Here is a 14,508-nt window from a genome sequence, read left to right on the forward strand (position 1 = left end):
TCAAACACACTTTTTACCACAAGATATAACAACAAAGTTCCTGTGTTTTTTTTTTTTTTTTTTTCATCAATCCTTCTTCACAGGTTGTTTTTATTTTATTTTCCCATAGTCCCGACTTACTTCTATGTGATGCCAAGCAGCCCAAAGGGTCAGGTTATTTGGAAAACAAAATAAAACAAGCAAAAATATGCCCGTGGATATTTTTAGCCGACTCGTATTTCCTCCTTATTAGCATTGGGTTATTTTTAGTGTTCCAACTTCCAAGCAAGCGGCTTCTACATGCAGGAACTCATGGCCTGCTTTTGTTTTTTCTTTGATAAAATTAAATTAGCAAGCCTCTGAAGACACTTTAAATGTTGACATATATTCTGTAACAATAACATTTCACATTTTGAAATAGTTTTTCCTTCTCTACAGTGTAAATAATCCCATCAATCTGAAGTCATACAGCAGATTTACAATATAAATTGATGATAGTGGGGCTTCTGTTTTGGTTTTTTTTAGTGGGGGGGGGGTTGGTCGGGATGAAAAGTGAGAAATTCCAGCATGTAGACACTCTAATTAGACTGTAAAAATATTTCTTCTCTTTCCAGCGCTGTGGCAAAAGACAAGGACAAGCAAAGCTTCAAGCTGCGTGCAGGACTGGACAAGAAAATTGTCATCTATGTTCAGCAAACCTCAAATAAAGAACTGGCTATTGAGAGGTAAGATAAAGAGTTAAAACACTTATACTCTCATGCACACACATCTTCAGAATATAGGTCAGCATTTTACTAAGCAGTGCCCTGGAGTCCTCATGATTAAGTGTTTTTGTGAATTTTAGTTTCATGCACTGATCAAATATGTCTAAATTTCTCATAAATGATGGTCGTGCTCAGAGGCATTGAAGGTCTTTTTGTTCAGAGTTCTTTTTAAGTTGTTTCTAATTAACTGAGAGAAGTGGAGTGGTTTCAGATGAGTTATTTTAAAAAAAGAAAGAAGAAAGAAAAGAGGAGAAAAAACCACACGAGGTGGCTCTTAACTTGATAAAAGAATGTGGAAACAATCTAAGTTCATGTAAACGGCCATAAATGTCCATAAAGTTGACCAGACATTCTTAAGAAGTAAGTCACTCTGTAATAAACACCTTCACATCCGTATGTCAGTCCATGTCAAGAACCGTTGTTAGGTGGTGATCGAGGTTAGTCTCATTTTCCACACTTTAATAAATCAGTGGAAATTTAAACATTTCTTTACCTTTTTTGCAGACTTTCATCCTCGCCATGATTTGTTCTTGATTTGTGAACCTAGAGAAGGTGACGATTTTAGTGGAGTGTTTAACGTTCTCCGTGCTCTGGTCTGTGTTAGAGGATCATTTCAGGAAGCTATTATTGGTAACATGTGTGACCTTTTTTTTTTTTTAACGATTTTTTTATTTTATTTTATTTTGAGAGATTCATAGTCGTATGCCTCGCGTTTCTTTCCCCCTTATGTAATCATATTCCTAGCACATTTTTCTTTCTCTATATGTGCTTTCCTTAGGTGTTTTGGACTCCTGCTCAGCCCTGGGAAAAATGTGAAGAACAGTGACATGCACTTGCTAGACCTGGTGGGCCCCTTTTTTCACTTTTCTATGTGTATCTATGCGTTTGTTGTTCTGTGTTTGCTAACTTCTTGAGACTTGTACCTCCTCAGGAGTCAATGGGAAAGAGCTCAGACGGGAAGTCTTACATCATCACAGGAAGTTGGAACCCCAACACGCCTCAGTTCCAGACTGTGAATGAGGAAACGCCTAAAGGTAGGAGCCAAGAATCAATTTAAGATTTGTATAAGACATAAATAGTTTTCATTAGTGATTATTTCCTTAGTTTATTGGATTGCTGGCTGGTTATTCACTCATATTTCACGGCAGTATGTGACAGAAGTATTTGAGTGTGGTGGTTATTAACAGAACTTTGCCCAAGCCAAGCTGTAGAGAAATAAAGGATATAATAAATGGACATTGTAAAAAGGAATGATAACGATAACAGTTGTTTTTAATATATTAATTACTTGTAGATGGAAAATTCGGTCAGTAAGTACAGATAATATTGTAACTTCTGTCTTTTTTTCCCCCCTTCAGATAAATTCATGTACATGACAACAGCAGTGGACCTGGTGATTACAGAGGTGGAAGAGCCCGTTCGTTTTCTTCTGGAGACGAGGGTCAGAGTGTGCTCCCCAAACGACAGGCTGTTCTGGCCCTTCAGCAAGCGCAGCTACACCGAGACTTTCTACCTTAAACTGCGACAGGTTTGTCAAATCATGAAGCAATCTGCATTTAAATTAATTCAGCCGATGGTCTCTGTGACCAGATATTAGCTGTGACCTGCAGTGGTAGAATGCAATATTTTGTGCCTTTTACTAAGTGGTATATGAACAAAGAAAAGAAGTAACAAATGTTTTATCAGCTATTCAGGGGATGATATCCTCACATTTTTACTCCATGTTGAAAACTCACACATACGCCCTTGAAAACTTTTTGTGAAAGTTTTAATTTGTTAATGATAGTTGTTAGAGTCAGACGTTTGGATTTAAGGGAAAGGTAAACCTTAGGACTTTTTCCTGTGGTCAAACACATCTTCTCTTTTCAGATGGAGCGTAAAGAGCGTAAGAGCCCTGCCTCTGACACACTGTATGAGGTGGTGAGTTTGGAAAGTGAAACCGAGAGAGAAAAAAGGAAGACCACAGCCAGTCCCAGTATCCTGCCAACTGGGCCTGGCGGGATGGTCCCTTCCCCACCCGAGGACGATGAAGAGGAAGGTACTTGTAATGCTGCCGTACTTTTTCAGCTACTTTTTTGTTATTCACTTTTGTAGTCTAAAAGTAAGTACATTTTATTTATACAGCACATTGAAAATGCTTTACAATTCAAAAATAGCTAAAAGAGGGGTTCCTCAAATTTACATAAAACAACACAGCAACAACCCGTGTTTCAACCAAATGTCCAGAGATTAGGGATGGGTATCGTCTAGGTTTTATCCGATACCGGTGCCAAACCGGTACTTTTGAAACGGTGCCGGTGCTTAAACGGTGCTCAAACCGGTGCTTAAAGAATGGAGAACACAAACTTTGTCCAAAACCTCTCATGTTTAGCTGTTTTCCACTTTTTCTTTGGTCATTTTAGCCTTTTTGGCCAGGGTGAAGGGAGTATCTGCCATCAAACAAGAAGACAGCCGCATGTAACTACGAGGTGTTTGCTAGTTCACCTTACATGCATTAATGTAATAACGTGGTTAGCCTACTCAACATAAATTACACACGAACAACATCAAACTACTCACGCAGAGAAGAACGGCTGCTGCTGCATCATCATCCGTCATCATTTCTGCTACACTGGCAGGGCTAGGGGCCAGGACTCTCCTCTTCGTGTTTTTGGGGGATGTTGCTAACTCCGGGTCCGATAACAGGCACCACACCCGCAGTAGATGTGCACAGCGTGAGGTCTTGCAGAAAGCTATCAAATACGGTGCATTTCTCTGCTTTAAAAAACCCCCCGCTTTTGACCGCTTCGCCTTGGGCATTTTTAATCTGTAGCTCTGCTCTAAAAGAACGTACGTACCTGGGCCCGCCTACTATCCTTGGGAAGGTAAAATGATTGGCTAGAATCCAAAGTGTAAGACATCTCAGGAAAATAAAGCACCGACATGTGCGCTACTTTTCGGTCTGGTTACTACCGTTTATGTCAGAACCGGTGCCATACTGGTACCCATCCCTGCCAGAGGTTAGCAGTTTCCAAAAGTTTGACAAGAATTTTGTGTCTTCAGCTTAAATTTAAAGACAGCCATAGTTGATTCTTGTCTAAGGTCCTTGGGAGATCATTCCTATTACTAGTCCTATTGTACCAAAACAGCAAAGGCGTGGCCCCTTGAAATAGTGATTGCGAAGGAGACATAATTGTAACATTTACCCTTTTAAACAAAGTGCTTTTTGTTTAGAAGCTATACACGTTTTGGTGCAATCTTGAAAAAGCTCATTAACACAACTTAGCACTGGTTCATTTGTTACATTTTTCAATTTATCCTTTTTTTGATCTTGATACCAGCTACATGTTGCAAAAATATTGTAAAAGTAACATCTTAGTTAAAATACTGCTGCTGCTTTCTTTGGGCCTTGTTTACTGCAATATGCAGTTTTGCAAAGTGAAAAATTGTCTATCATGTCAAAATTTGAAATACTTCTTGGCAGTCGTGGACACATTTTCCTCCAAACTAAAGAGGAGAGGGATCTTTTGCCTTGTTATTAGCACACAGTACCAAGGGTAGCCTCTGTTATGGTACCATTAATGTTGAACTAAACGTACAGGTTTGGAGTAACATGTGCTCCCATCTGGTGATAAACTGATCTGCATGCAGTCCAGATCTGTCACACATAGAAACCTTTTTTGACATCATTACTCAAAGAAAAGTTGAAAAAGGAGGCTCTGAAGTGTTGAGCCACTGAAGTCATACACTTAGTAAGAATGGGGAACATTATGCATTGTTCATCAAACTGCCTTTTAAAAGAAGAGATGATGCAACGAGTGGTAAAATGCATGCATCCCCATTTATTTATTTTTTTATTTTTTTATGAACAGTCTTACTGAGATTAAGTTTAAAATGAGCACATCCCATTTCTCAGTTGCTGCATATTAACATCAAAGTAGGGTTTAAACAAATATCCAATTTTTGCTGTTTGTTTTTTTATGATTTCATTTGTACATGCAGGAGTAAAGATTAACTGTTGACAGAGTTAAATGTTTAAAAAGGTATGGTCATGGATTGTTGCTTTGAAAAAAATTGATTGCCCCCCGCCCCTCTTCACAGATAATGACGAGCCCTTACTTAGCGGTTCCGGTGATGTTTCAAAGGAGTGTGCAGAGAAGATCCTGGAGACGTGGGGAGATTTGTTATCCAAGTGGTAAGGTGTTTTCCTCTTCGTGCTCCACTTCCGTCGCCATTGAAGTCATTGTACACAGATGCAGTGTAATCCATGTGAAGGAAAGAACAGCGGGTAGCAGTTGTTGATAAGCAGCTTATTAAGATGATTTCCTTCTTCCAGTGTGGAATTAGTTTTTAATCAAAAGCTTGTGATGAGCAGAATAGAAACTGCACGAGCTTTAATTAGCTGTAAATTAACACGCAAACAAGCTCTAATATTCAGCTGTCTTTGTCCCTGTCTGTTGTTGTTTGTTTTTCAGTGCAACGCTGAAATATACTTTAAATTGTTACAGTATATACATAGTATGATGATGTTATCCTATTGTACTAGATTTGGCTTTTAAAACACCTTCAGAGAAGGACCCAATGATGATATGATCATTAAAGCGATTAATTCTTTCTTTTTTTTTTTAATGTTTATCTCTCTTTGCTAATAATAACAATGGCTAAATAAAGAAAGGAATCATAAGACTAGCAAGTCATAACACTAGGCTTTCTTTGTGTGCTTCTGTGATTTTTTTGTGTGTATGTATTGTGGCATTGTTGAATGGGGCACAGAGAAGCAAATCACAGAAAGCCCTTTACAATCTTATGCCCTGAGGACCAGGCCTGGCATTACTTACATCACATGCACTCTCACATGCATGCACACACATGTACGCAGTTTCCCATCTTGGTCTCGGTAGAAATGCCACGTATTGCATAACCTGACGCCCGGGACAGATAAACAAAACAAACCCAGAAAAATAGAGGGGGCATGAATTAAGAAAAGGGGGGGGGGTGAGAGAATCATTAGGGATTTTTCTGTCTGCTTCAGTCAGGCGATAGTTAGTGCCAAGGTACCTCCAGTTTGCCTTCTCCTTCTTTTGCGTGTGCATGTGCGCGCGTGTCTACCTCTCCTGTATCTCTTAACACTAATGGGCTTGCAGATCCCTGAGTTCATTTAAATCTGCGTGCAGGGTATAACACTCTCAGCAGGCTTAAGATTTAAAAGTGAAAGGAAAGAAGGAAAGAAAACATTGAAATTAGTTTTTATGTGTTTTTCTTGCTTTTTCCTGTTGGGCTATTGCTTTTTATTAGCTGTTGTTTTGTTGCTGCTGAAAGTAAGATGGGGATAAAATAAAACACATTAAAAAATAATTTAATAGATAAATAAGTTGTCATGCGTTTGCTGTACAAAAGGTGCTCATATGTTGCATTCTGAAAGAGTGATTGTTGAGTTCTTGGTCGAGTGTATTGATTGATTAGGCGAGGTGTGATTGCATATAAATCATTTTTCTTGTGGTATCAAGCCCCACTTGTCATCTTGGTCTTGGCTCTGCCAGTCATCAATAGGGATGATAATGGCTCATTAAAAACATTATAATTAAATAAACATCATTTTATTTTAGTATATATTTGGTAAACTGATCTTTTCTTTCCCCATTGTAGGCACATGAACTTATCAGTGCGTCCCAGACAGCTGCCAGCTTTGGTGCGGAGCGGCATTCCTGAGGCACTCCGTGGGGAGGTTTGGCAGCTCCTGGCAGGCTGTCATAACAATGACCACCTGGTAGAAGAGTACCGCACACTCATTACAAAGGTAATGCCTCGCAAACATATTACTGATGAGTAGAAAACACTTTCAATTCAGGTTGTTCAGTGATTAGAAAAGCAGTCCTTAAACACAGTCACTCAGTCTGAAGCACCTGTATTATTTTGGCTCATCAGTGAGATATCCCCTCTGAGGATTTCTTATACAGTTACTGAGATAGACTGTTAACTTTTAACAGTTTTGTCCTTTCATTGGTGTCACTTTAGATTTCATAGTGCAATACAAGAGATTATATCTTCAGATCGGAAACATTTAGTTCATAGATGTTATGTGTTTTTTTGGTTTTGGTTTGTACTTCCAGACAATATGTGTTACTGTTTTCTTCTTTTTTGCTTCAGTCCTGGTTAAATTTTAGCAACTCAAAGTACACCCCAGAGGCCAGCAGTGGCCTTGTGTCATAAGTTTTTCTCTCATGTGCTTCAAACTTGTGATAATAACCACTGTTGCCATGTAGATTGCACAAGATGATAACACTCTGTGTTATGTGTGTGTACACACCTATCTTTTTTCAGAACAAATTAGTGGTTTGTTAATGGCCCCATTAGATGCCTTCAGTAACAGAGAAGCATAGTGTCTAGAGCCTGTAACTACATACCAGTCATTTTGAAAAGGGAATAATCCTTTAAGATATTAGCTGTGTTGTTTTCAAAAATGACTGAAAAGATCAAAAACATTAAGACGAGGAAAACATGATTACGTTTTGTGCCTATATAGAGCCAGAAATGTATTATATTAAACGACATAGACTGTTTGATTTGTGAGCTTTTTATTTGAGTTTTTAGGACTTCTGCTAGTGTGTAGATCTGGACATCTGCTCTGATATATATATTCAGCTTGCATTTAAGTTTCAGGTTGTCAGAGCACCATGATGTGTTTGTGGTAGTCCATCTGTGTGAGCTTGTGTGGAACCTTCAGGGGTGACTTGTGTCTTGTCTAGCGTCACACACGCACAATCATTCTGATCAAACTTGAGTTTTGGGGTTAATGCACACTACAGGAACCGGGAAGTGAACCACAGACCTTCCGACAACCTGCTCTACCCCCTGAGCCCCACAAAAAGAAATCATGGTAAAATGATCAGGTACAAGTACTAGTCTGAAAACTAGTGGAAAAAATAGCCATTGTCCAAACAAAACTTTGAAAGTCCTTAAAAAAGCCTTGAGAACTTGTGCTCAACACCACCTTCAAAGAAAATTAGAAGAAAGTCTGGCTCCTTGAAAGCAAAATATAAAGAAATGAGGGGTTCAGCAAGAAATAACAAAAGGTTTGTACCAAAAAATTGCAACTGAACTTGGAAGTCAGTATTTCAGAGTTTCCAGATGGAATTCTTAACTGGAAAGCCCCCTCAAGTTTGACTTCCAACTTGAAAAGTCAGAGCAGTCCCACCAGTCCTGACTTAGCAATGCTTAACAATCCAATATGGCGGCTGCTCGTGTAAACGATAGTAAAACTGTAAAACTTGTAGTCTGTGCTGCCTTTGTTGTCTATCCGTCACTGGCTAAATAAACCACACACAGAGCATTGAGCAGGCTCTGTCTGTCAGCATGCTGCAGTGGTGCAAAAAAATAAGCACTGTGCTCTATTGCTAGTCATGCATGAATGTCTCTAACTTGATAAGGAGCAAAAGAAATCCAATTTTCGCCTTGCTTTTATCGACTTTACGGCTGGAATATGCTCAACTTGGGAGTGATATCACTCCCACCTCTGACTTCTGAGATAAACGAACACAGGAATACTGGAAAGCAGATGCACCCCAGGAGAAGGGGGTGGGGGGTACTCCTAGAACCTATTAGCTGGGTGGGGGTGGCATTTTTAAGTGGCCTTATTTGTACATGACTACCCTTCTTGTGCGCTGAGAGCAGTGTATTAGCTTATGTAATTTTATTTATTATTTTTTGACCACAACTCTGTCTGCTGTTCTTATATAAAGGCAAGGACCTGCAGGGCAGCAAACTTGGTCTCAGGTGGTGACAAGATGTTAACCTTGCCCTTCCCTGCCTTCCTCTTTTCCCCTCTGACCTTCTTTTTTGTCACCCACCTTTTCCCTTTCTATTATCTCTAGTGTTGCCTGTAAGCATTTTCTGTGTTCCTGCACTTGCTAGGTAAATAGTTGGAAAAGAGTGCCTGCTCAAAAAGAGCTCTTGCAAAATAATGCATTAGCCATGCTGTAGTTCCGTTAAAATGAATGGCATGAGTGGAATCTGAGCAACGGATCCTTGTGCCAACATATTGATAGCTTTTGGACTGGATGTTGGGTGGGAATTCATTACACAAGCAGGACAGCATTCCAGGATTGTACTGGAGCCCACTGAAAGGGAGGGAAACACATGCAGAGGATTTATATTTTATTTAGACTTGTTAAAACTCAGTGAATTAGACAAGAACAGTTTAAGAATGGAAAGATTATAGATAGCTTAAAAAAGAAAATACATTGTTATTAATATAATATAAAAAATATGCAGGTTTTGAAATGTGCTGCATAATGGGACTCTAAATATAGTATGTAAAAATTAGGAAGGACTTATTGTTCCCATTGTGTTAATTTTCTTATTCTCTTATGTACTGCTGAGGCTCATTTATTCTTTGCCTTTTTTTGGCACATGATTTGACATTTACACATACTATGTGCCAGCTCTTAATTTTCTCAGTGTGTTCACTTTCCAGCCTATGTTTATGTGTATCTCTTTGTGCTTTGTTGCGTGTCCTTGCTGGTTCCATCTTTTGTTCTCTAACCCTATCTGTACTTGGTGTTCATCCACGTTAACTGAAAGCGGGGTATTGACGGAAGGAGAAATTATAGTTAGAAATTTACCCTGTTACTTTCACAATGAGGTCCAATGAATTTCCTCCATATGAGAGTTGGTTAGCACTCCACAAGGGCCCAATAAACTCATCATATTTTGCATTAGTTCCATAAATTATAGTGAGTAGAATCCAATCACTGATGGAGTTAACTACGTTTGGAAAACAAATAATTGGGTTTAGCAGCACTCAGGTTCACTGGCAGATGATTTTAATCAGGAGGATGTTACGAAAGGCAACGTGACGTATACTGGCAGACAACGAGTTGTTGTTACAGCGCGTCACAGAAACAGTGTCACCGTATTATAGCGTGACATGTTTTTATTGTATTTTTCATTTCATATAGTAAGTAAAAGACCTTATGGTAAATAATCTATTTCAGTTTAAATAGTGAAATAGTGGTTTTAGCATTTTTTTCAAAGACTATTTATCTTGATAACAGTAATGTGGACATCAGATCACAACAAGGGATAACATAAGTTATAAGTATTTGTTTATTTTAGATCGCAAGAAACTATTTAATATTGCAACAATAAATTGGAATGCAGCACAAGCAGATACGTTGACTAAATGGGTTATAAGTAGCAGTTTATTATGTTGTTGTGAATGGAATTTGGAGGAAAGGTCGTAAAGAGAAATAGGCATAACTTTGCTTGCGTTAGCATTTTTAGCCGTGTACATGTGCCAACAAAGTGGCTGCCCAGCATATATGACTAGTGCATGCATGGTTCATAATGGTGTTACTGGATTGTATTTAAGCATGTTTCAGTCTCATTTGCCTAGGCTAGGTGGGCAAAATAGTTGAAAGTTTGCTCCAAGCAAAAGGGCACACTTTGTGTGACACAATTATGTGTGCAGTGTAGACTCAAAGTGATCCTCAGACCTGCCGCACCAGCCTCCTGTGGGGAGCCAAGCAATCACTTCTAACTACCTGTCTGCCTGAATGTGTCTGCTTGACCCACATAATGACCTGTCTCCCTGCCTCTTTGTCTTTGTGTCTTTATAATTATTTGTATTTGTTTACACCTGACTCTGACACTCTCTGGCTTCTACCTGCGCCCATTTGTGTTCATGTCAAGTCGTGCATCTCATTGCTTTTCTTTGTCTGGGTGCTCGTTTGTGATTCATCACATTGTCATCATGCCTTTTTCTCTTTCCTCTCCTGCTGTCTTGTCATCCTAGCATATCTTTCTCCTTTTTTCTGTGTGACTGTATACACATCCGTGCCATAGGTTTATGCTGTTCAGACTTCTTGAAGGCAGAAACTGAAATACTTACATAGCCAATCCCAGAAGGTTAAGAAAGTCAGATTAAAGCATTTCAGTGCTGTTCTGGTTTTTGTTGAATCTATTTTTGTTTTTGCACTAATGTGTAGATATTCTTCTCTTGCCTTGTGCTTTTATCAGTTAGCTCTTTTCCCTTTGGACACCTTTTGGTTAGATAGTTAGATAATCTCTGTAAACAGATTTTGCATATGAATATGTATCACAGCTCACAATGTTTGGTACCAGAAACTTTTTGTCTCTAGTCAGTTTATATTCCTAGTGCTGTTGGCCAGTCATGTTTGAGCAGGCTTTGGCTGCGTGTAGGTGAAGATTCTGTGCAGAGATTACAAAAAGCTGGGCTTGCTAAGGATTGTCTTATTGCATTGGAGTCACACTGGGTTAAATATGTACACTTGGGTTTTAAGGGGTATTTATTATTTTCTTCTTTTTTTTGGGTTGTATGGAAGCCCCAAACGCAATTTCATTGTTCTTGACAATGACAATAAATAAATAAATACCAAATACCAAATCTGCTGAAATGAAATCTTGAAACCCTTAGCTTGTCGATTTAGATTTTATTTGTTTTTTCTGTTTAATGTATCTGGATTCCTGAACAATGACTAGTGGACAAAAATGAAAATCTTGGCCTTGAAATCTACTGGCTACACAAGTGCTTACCAGCAAAGACTATGGCAGTGGTGGTCTTTCTTTTAAAGAAATAAGCTGCCCTAAGCACTAGCATGATTACCTGTTAATTTCACAATTAACTCGAGCTTCCTACAGCAATACTGGGTTTTGTCTGGTATGGAATGGCTCATGGCAAGATGAGCAAGAAGAAAGAAAAAAACAAAACAAAACGATGAAGTAGTTAAACCTAACAAACTTGGGTGCTAACCAGAGATCAACAATGGATCATATATCGATTGTGGGAGAGAGTATGAGCATGCAGCGTTTAAAGCGTGGAAGTACTGACCTTACTTTAAGTTTGATTCCATAAAAAGTGACAAAAACATTAGTGTCCGTTGTGCGTGGGAAGAAAACTTATTTTTACACCGAACCCCCCCCCCCCAAACAAGCGCCGAGTGCGCTACGACGTAATGGGAAATTCACACAGAAACTAGCGGATTCTTTAACTGACCGCAGCACACCTGCACCAGGGTAAACCTCCACCTACCCCACTCCTACTTTACAGGTGAAAATAGAGCAAAAGGACCGCTGAGTCTTTGATTTTATTTATTTTCTGCTGTGTTTTACTTGCATCTATTTGAAAGACTGAGTGTAAACACAAAAAAAAATATTTTATGTGCTGGAATGTGCAGAAAATAGGTTTAAATGTTAAACTAATTTCTTCCAGTCAGAGAATGTTGCATATAATTTAATTTTTGCTTGATGCATAAAGTTAAAAGATTAAAACTAATAAAACAAGTTTTAAAAAGAGACTTTTCCATTTGATTACATTTTGTATGATGGATTATGCAGAAAAAGTAGAATTGGGCTGAAAGATCTATCGCTTTATCACCTATACAGGTTGTAAATCGTGTTTTTAAAAAGTAACTAAGTAATTAAATACTTTTGAAAATAAGTAATCAGTAAAGTAACGGGATTACTTTTTTGGGAAGTATTCAGTAATTAGTTACTGATTACTTTTTTCAAGTAACTTGACCAACACTGGTGCTAACAGTGTAGCTCAGTGAGTTAACAACTACATCAAAAACGTAGAATAGAGCCCAGGGGTCGATAAAAGTAGAGAAATTGGTATCATACTCAAAGCAGTTAATGGTAAGTCTGAGTTTCTTTGTAACTTGGAGAGGCAGGGCAGCAGAGATGAGAAGGATGATAAGGGACTGCTCTGAATGGGTGTCACAAGGAAAGCTTTACAGCAAAAACGTCTGGACTGGGAGCCAAGTGAATGACCTGAGGCTGGAAAACTTGTTTTTTTTGGTTTTGGGTTTTTGGTTTTTTTTTTTTTTTTTTTTTGGATGCTGGAGGTGCTTAATGTTGACAGCCAAATTGATCTGGACAGGCTGCACTGTTTTTTTTAGATTTAATGCGAACCCCGTTGGTTTTAAAAACCTACCATTGAGAATAGTGAAATGCACTTACTGGACCCCCACAAACACCTGCTGAAATGATGAGGACAAAGAACAGGGTAAAGATGGATTTTATATTGAGTTTGGATTGCTGATTGTTGTGTGGTCTCTATTTGTTTCAGTTGTTTTTTTCCTTCATCATGATTTATAAGTGGGAAAATTCCTATATGAAGGAAAACCCTGCAATACAAACAAATACAAATGATTACGAGATCATCTAAGCAAAGTATACTATCAGTAATGTGTTCTTTATCGTTTTTATCATTGTTGATTGTTGTTGTTGTCCATTTTTTCCTTCCCTGGCCTTAGGTATCAGACTGTACTGCAGTTTTTTGGTGTTTTATTGTTGTCAGGTGTGTGTCAGCTGCTGAACACCTGACCTTGAGCGGATGCTAAGCAGGGAAGCATCATATGGATGGCTAACAGGGCTAACATGTGCAGAGCTTGCAGACCACGGGACAGCACACTGTACTCATATTTTAGCTCTTAGCTTCTTGCTGCTTTGCGTATCTTTCTCCTCCAGCTCGTCCTCCTCTCTCTTTATTAAGCTTTGTTTTTCTTTTGACTTCCATGCTCATTTTTCCTCCCCTTCCACTCCTCCTTCCAGCCCCTTAGTCCTACTGTCGTCTATTTTTAGCTCCTCGTGTGTTGAGCAGAAGAGGTGCGTGAAAGCATGGGAGTGTGTCTGGATTGCGGGGGAGAAAGGTGCAGGCTGGTGTGCGTGTGTGTGACTGTGTGGGTATGTTTGGGTCTCCATCACGCTACACCAAATTGCCCACCACGAGGCACACTCTGCAGTCTTCAGACAGTCATTAGGAGTAGGATGTTGACAGTGCTGGGCTAGATATGACAGTAATTACTACCTAATGAAGCTGCTAAATTTAGTGCTCTATATTGAGTAATTCAATTTAATCCTCACATTATGTGGTTTAAAATAACTCGCTGCTCATGTATACAGAATCAGGACACAAACAAGTTCACTGACAAAGTTTTACTAAAAGTGCAAACATTCAGAAATATGGAAGGTATTAAACCAACCTGAGAATGTCATGAGAAATTAAGTTGGTGCCATGTAGCAGTGTAGATGTTTAGTACTTCCTTCGCTTCCTCCCTGCCTTAATAGCCACAGATAATGATTGACTATTGAAATTAAACAATCATAGTATAGCCAATCATCCTTATGCAGATCACAAACATGATGATCTTACCTCTGTTCATAAACTGATAAGTTGCATTGATGACATAAACTGTTGGATGTCTTGGAACGTTTTAGAGCAGAATAGAGTCTCTGAAACCTTGACAGTATTTTAGACAGTGATCTCAATTTAGATCTCATTATTTTTGATTATTTTATTGTTGTATTATTTGTATTTGAAGGATTATCCAAATTATCAGTAGGACAATTCACTCAGAATGCATCAGCCCAGTGTCCTTACAGTTACATGGAAATTTGAACATATTACTCCTGTACTGAAGTCACTGCACAGATTCCCAGTTTGTTACAGAATTACCCTTAAAATCTTTGACTTGCTCAGTGTCTGTAACCCAGTCAGATCTCTCAGGTCATCAGGTGCAGAACTTGTAACTGTCCCCAGAATTAGATCTAAGTGTGCTGATGGTGCTTTAAGTTCCCGTGGACCTGTTCATTGGAACAAGCTGCCTGCTGACCTGTTATCATTATAAACCTACACGGATGTTTTAATCTTCTGCGTTCAGTGCATTGAATTGAAGTATAATGAAATGTGCTCTATAAAAAATGCCATTGCCATTATATACGTCACATAAATACTTAAAGGAACATGTTGTTTTGCTAACATAGC

The 14,508-nt window shown here is 38.7% G+C and overlaps 1 protein-coding gene across 2 annotated transcripts in view; it reads left to right on the top strand.

The window, feature by feature from the left end:
• Positions 1–14,508, top strand: part of rabgap1 (RAB GTPase activating protein 1) — a 77,299-nt gene that overhangs the window by 22,656 nt on the left and 40,135 nt on the right. For both annotated transcript variants that reach the window (XM_085413674.1, XM_085413675.1), the window contains 7 exons: positions 594–704; positions 1,522–1,588; positions 1,675–1,777; positions 2,102–2,271; positions 2,613–2,781; positions 4,824–4,917; positions 6,369–6,519. In XM_085413674.1, the coding sequence (XP_085269800.1) occupies positions 594–704; positions 1,522–1,588; positions 1,675–1,777; positions 2,102–2,271; positions 2,613–2,781; positions 4,824–4,917; positions 6,369–6,519 (865 nt within the window). The remainder of the gene's footprint in view (positions 1–593; positions 705–1,521; positions 1,589–1,674; positions 1,778–2,101; positions 2,272–2,612; positions 2,782–4,823; positions 4,918–6,368; positions 6,520–14,508) is intronic.

This window comes from Rhamphochromis longiceps, linkage group LG7 (genome assembly GCF_057381845.1).
Source record: "Rhamphochromis longiceps isolate RC_006_pf linkage group LG7, R_longiceps_female_GT1.1, whole genome shotgun sequence".
Lineage (NCBI taxonomy): Eukaryota > Metazoa > Chordata > Actinopteri > Cichliformes > Cichlidae > Rhamphochromis > Rhamphochromis longiceps.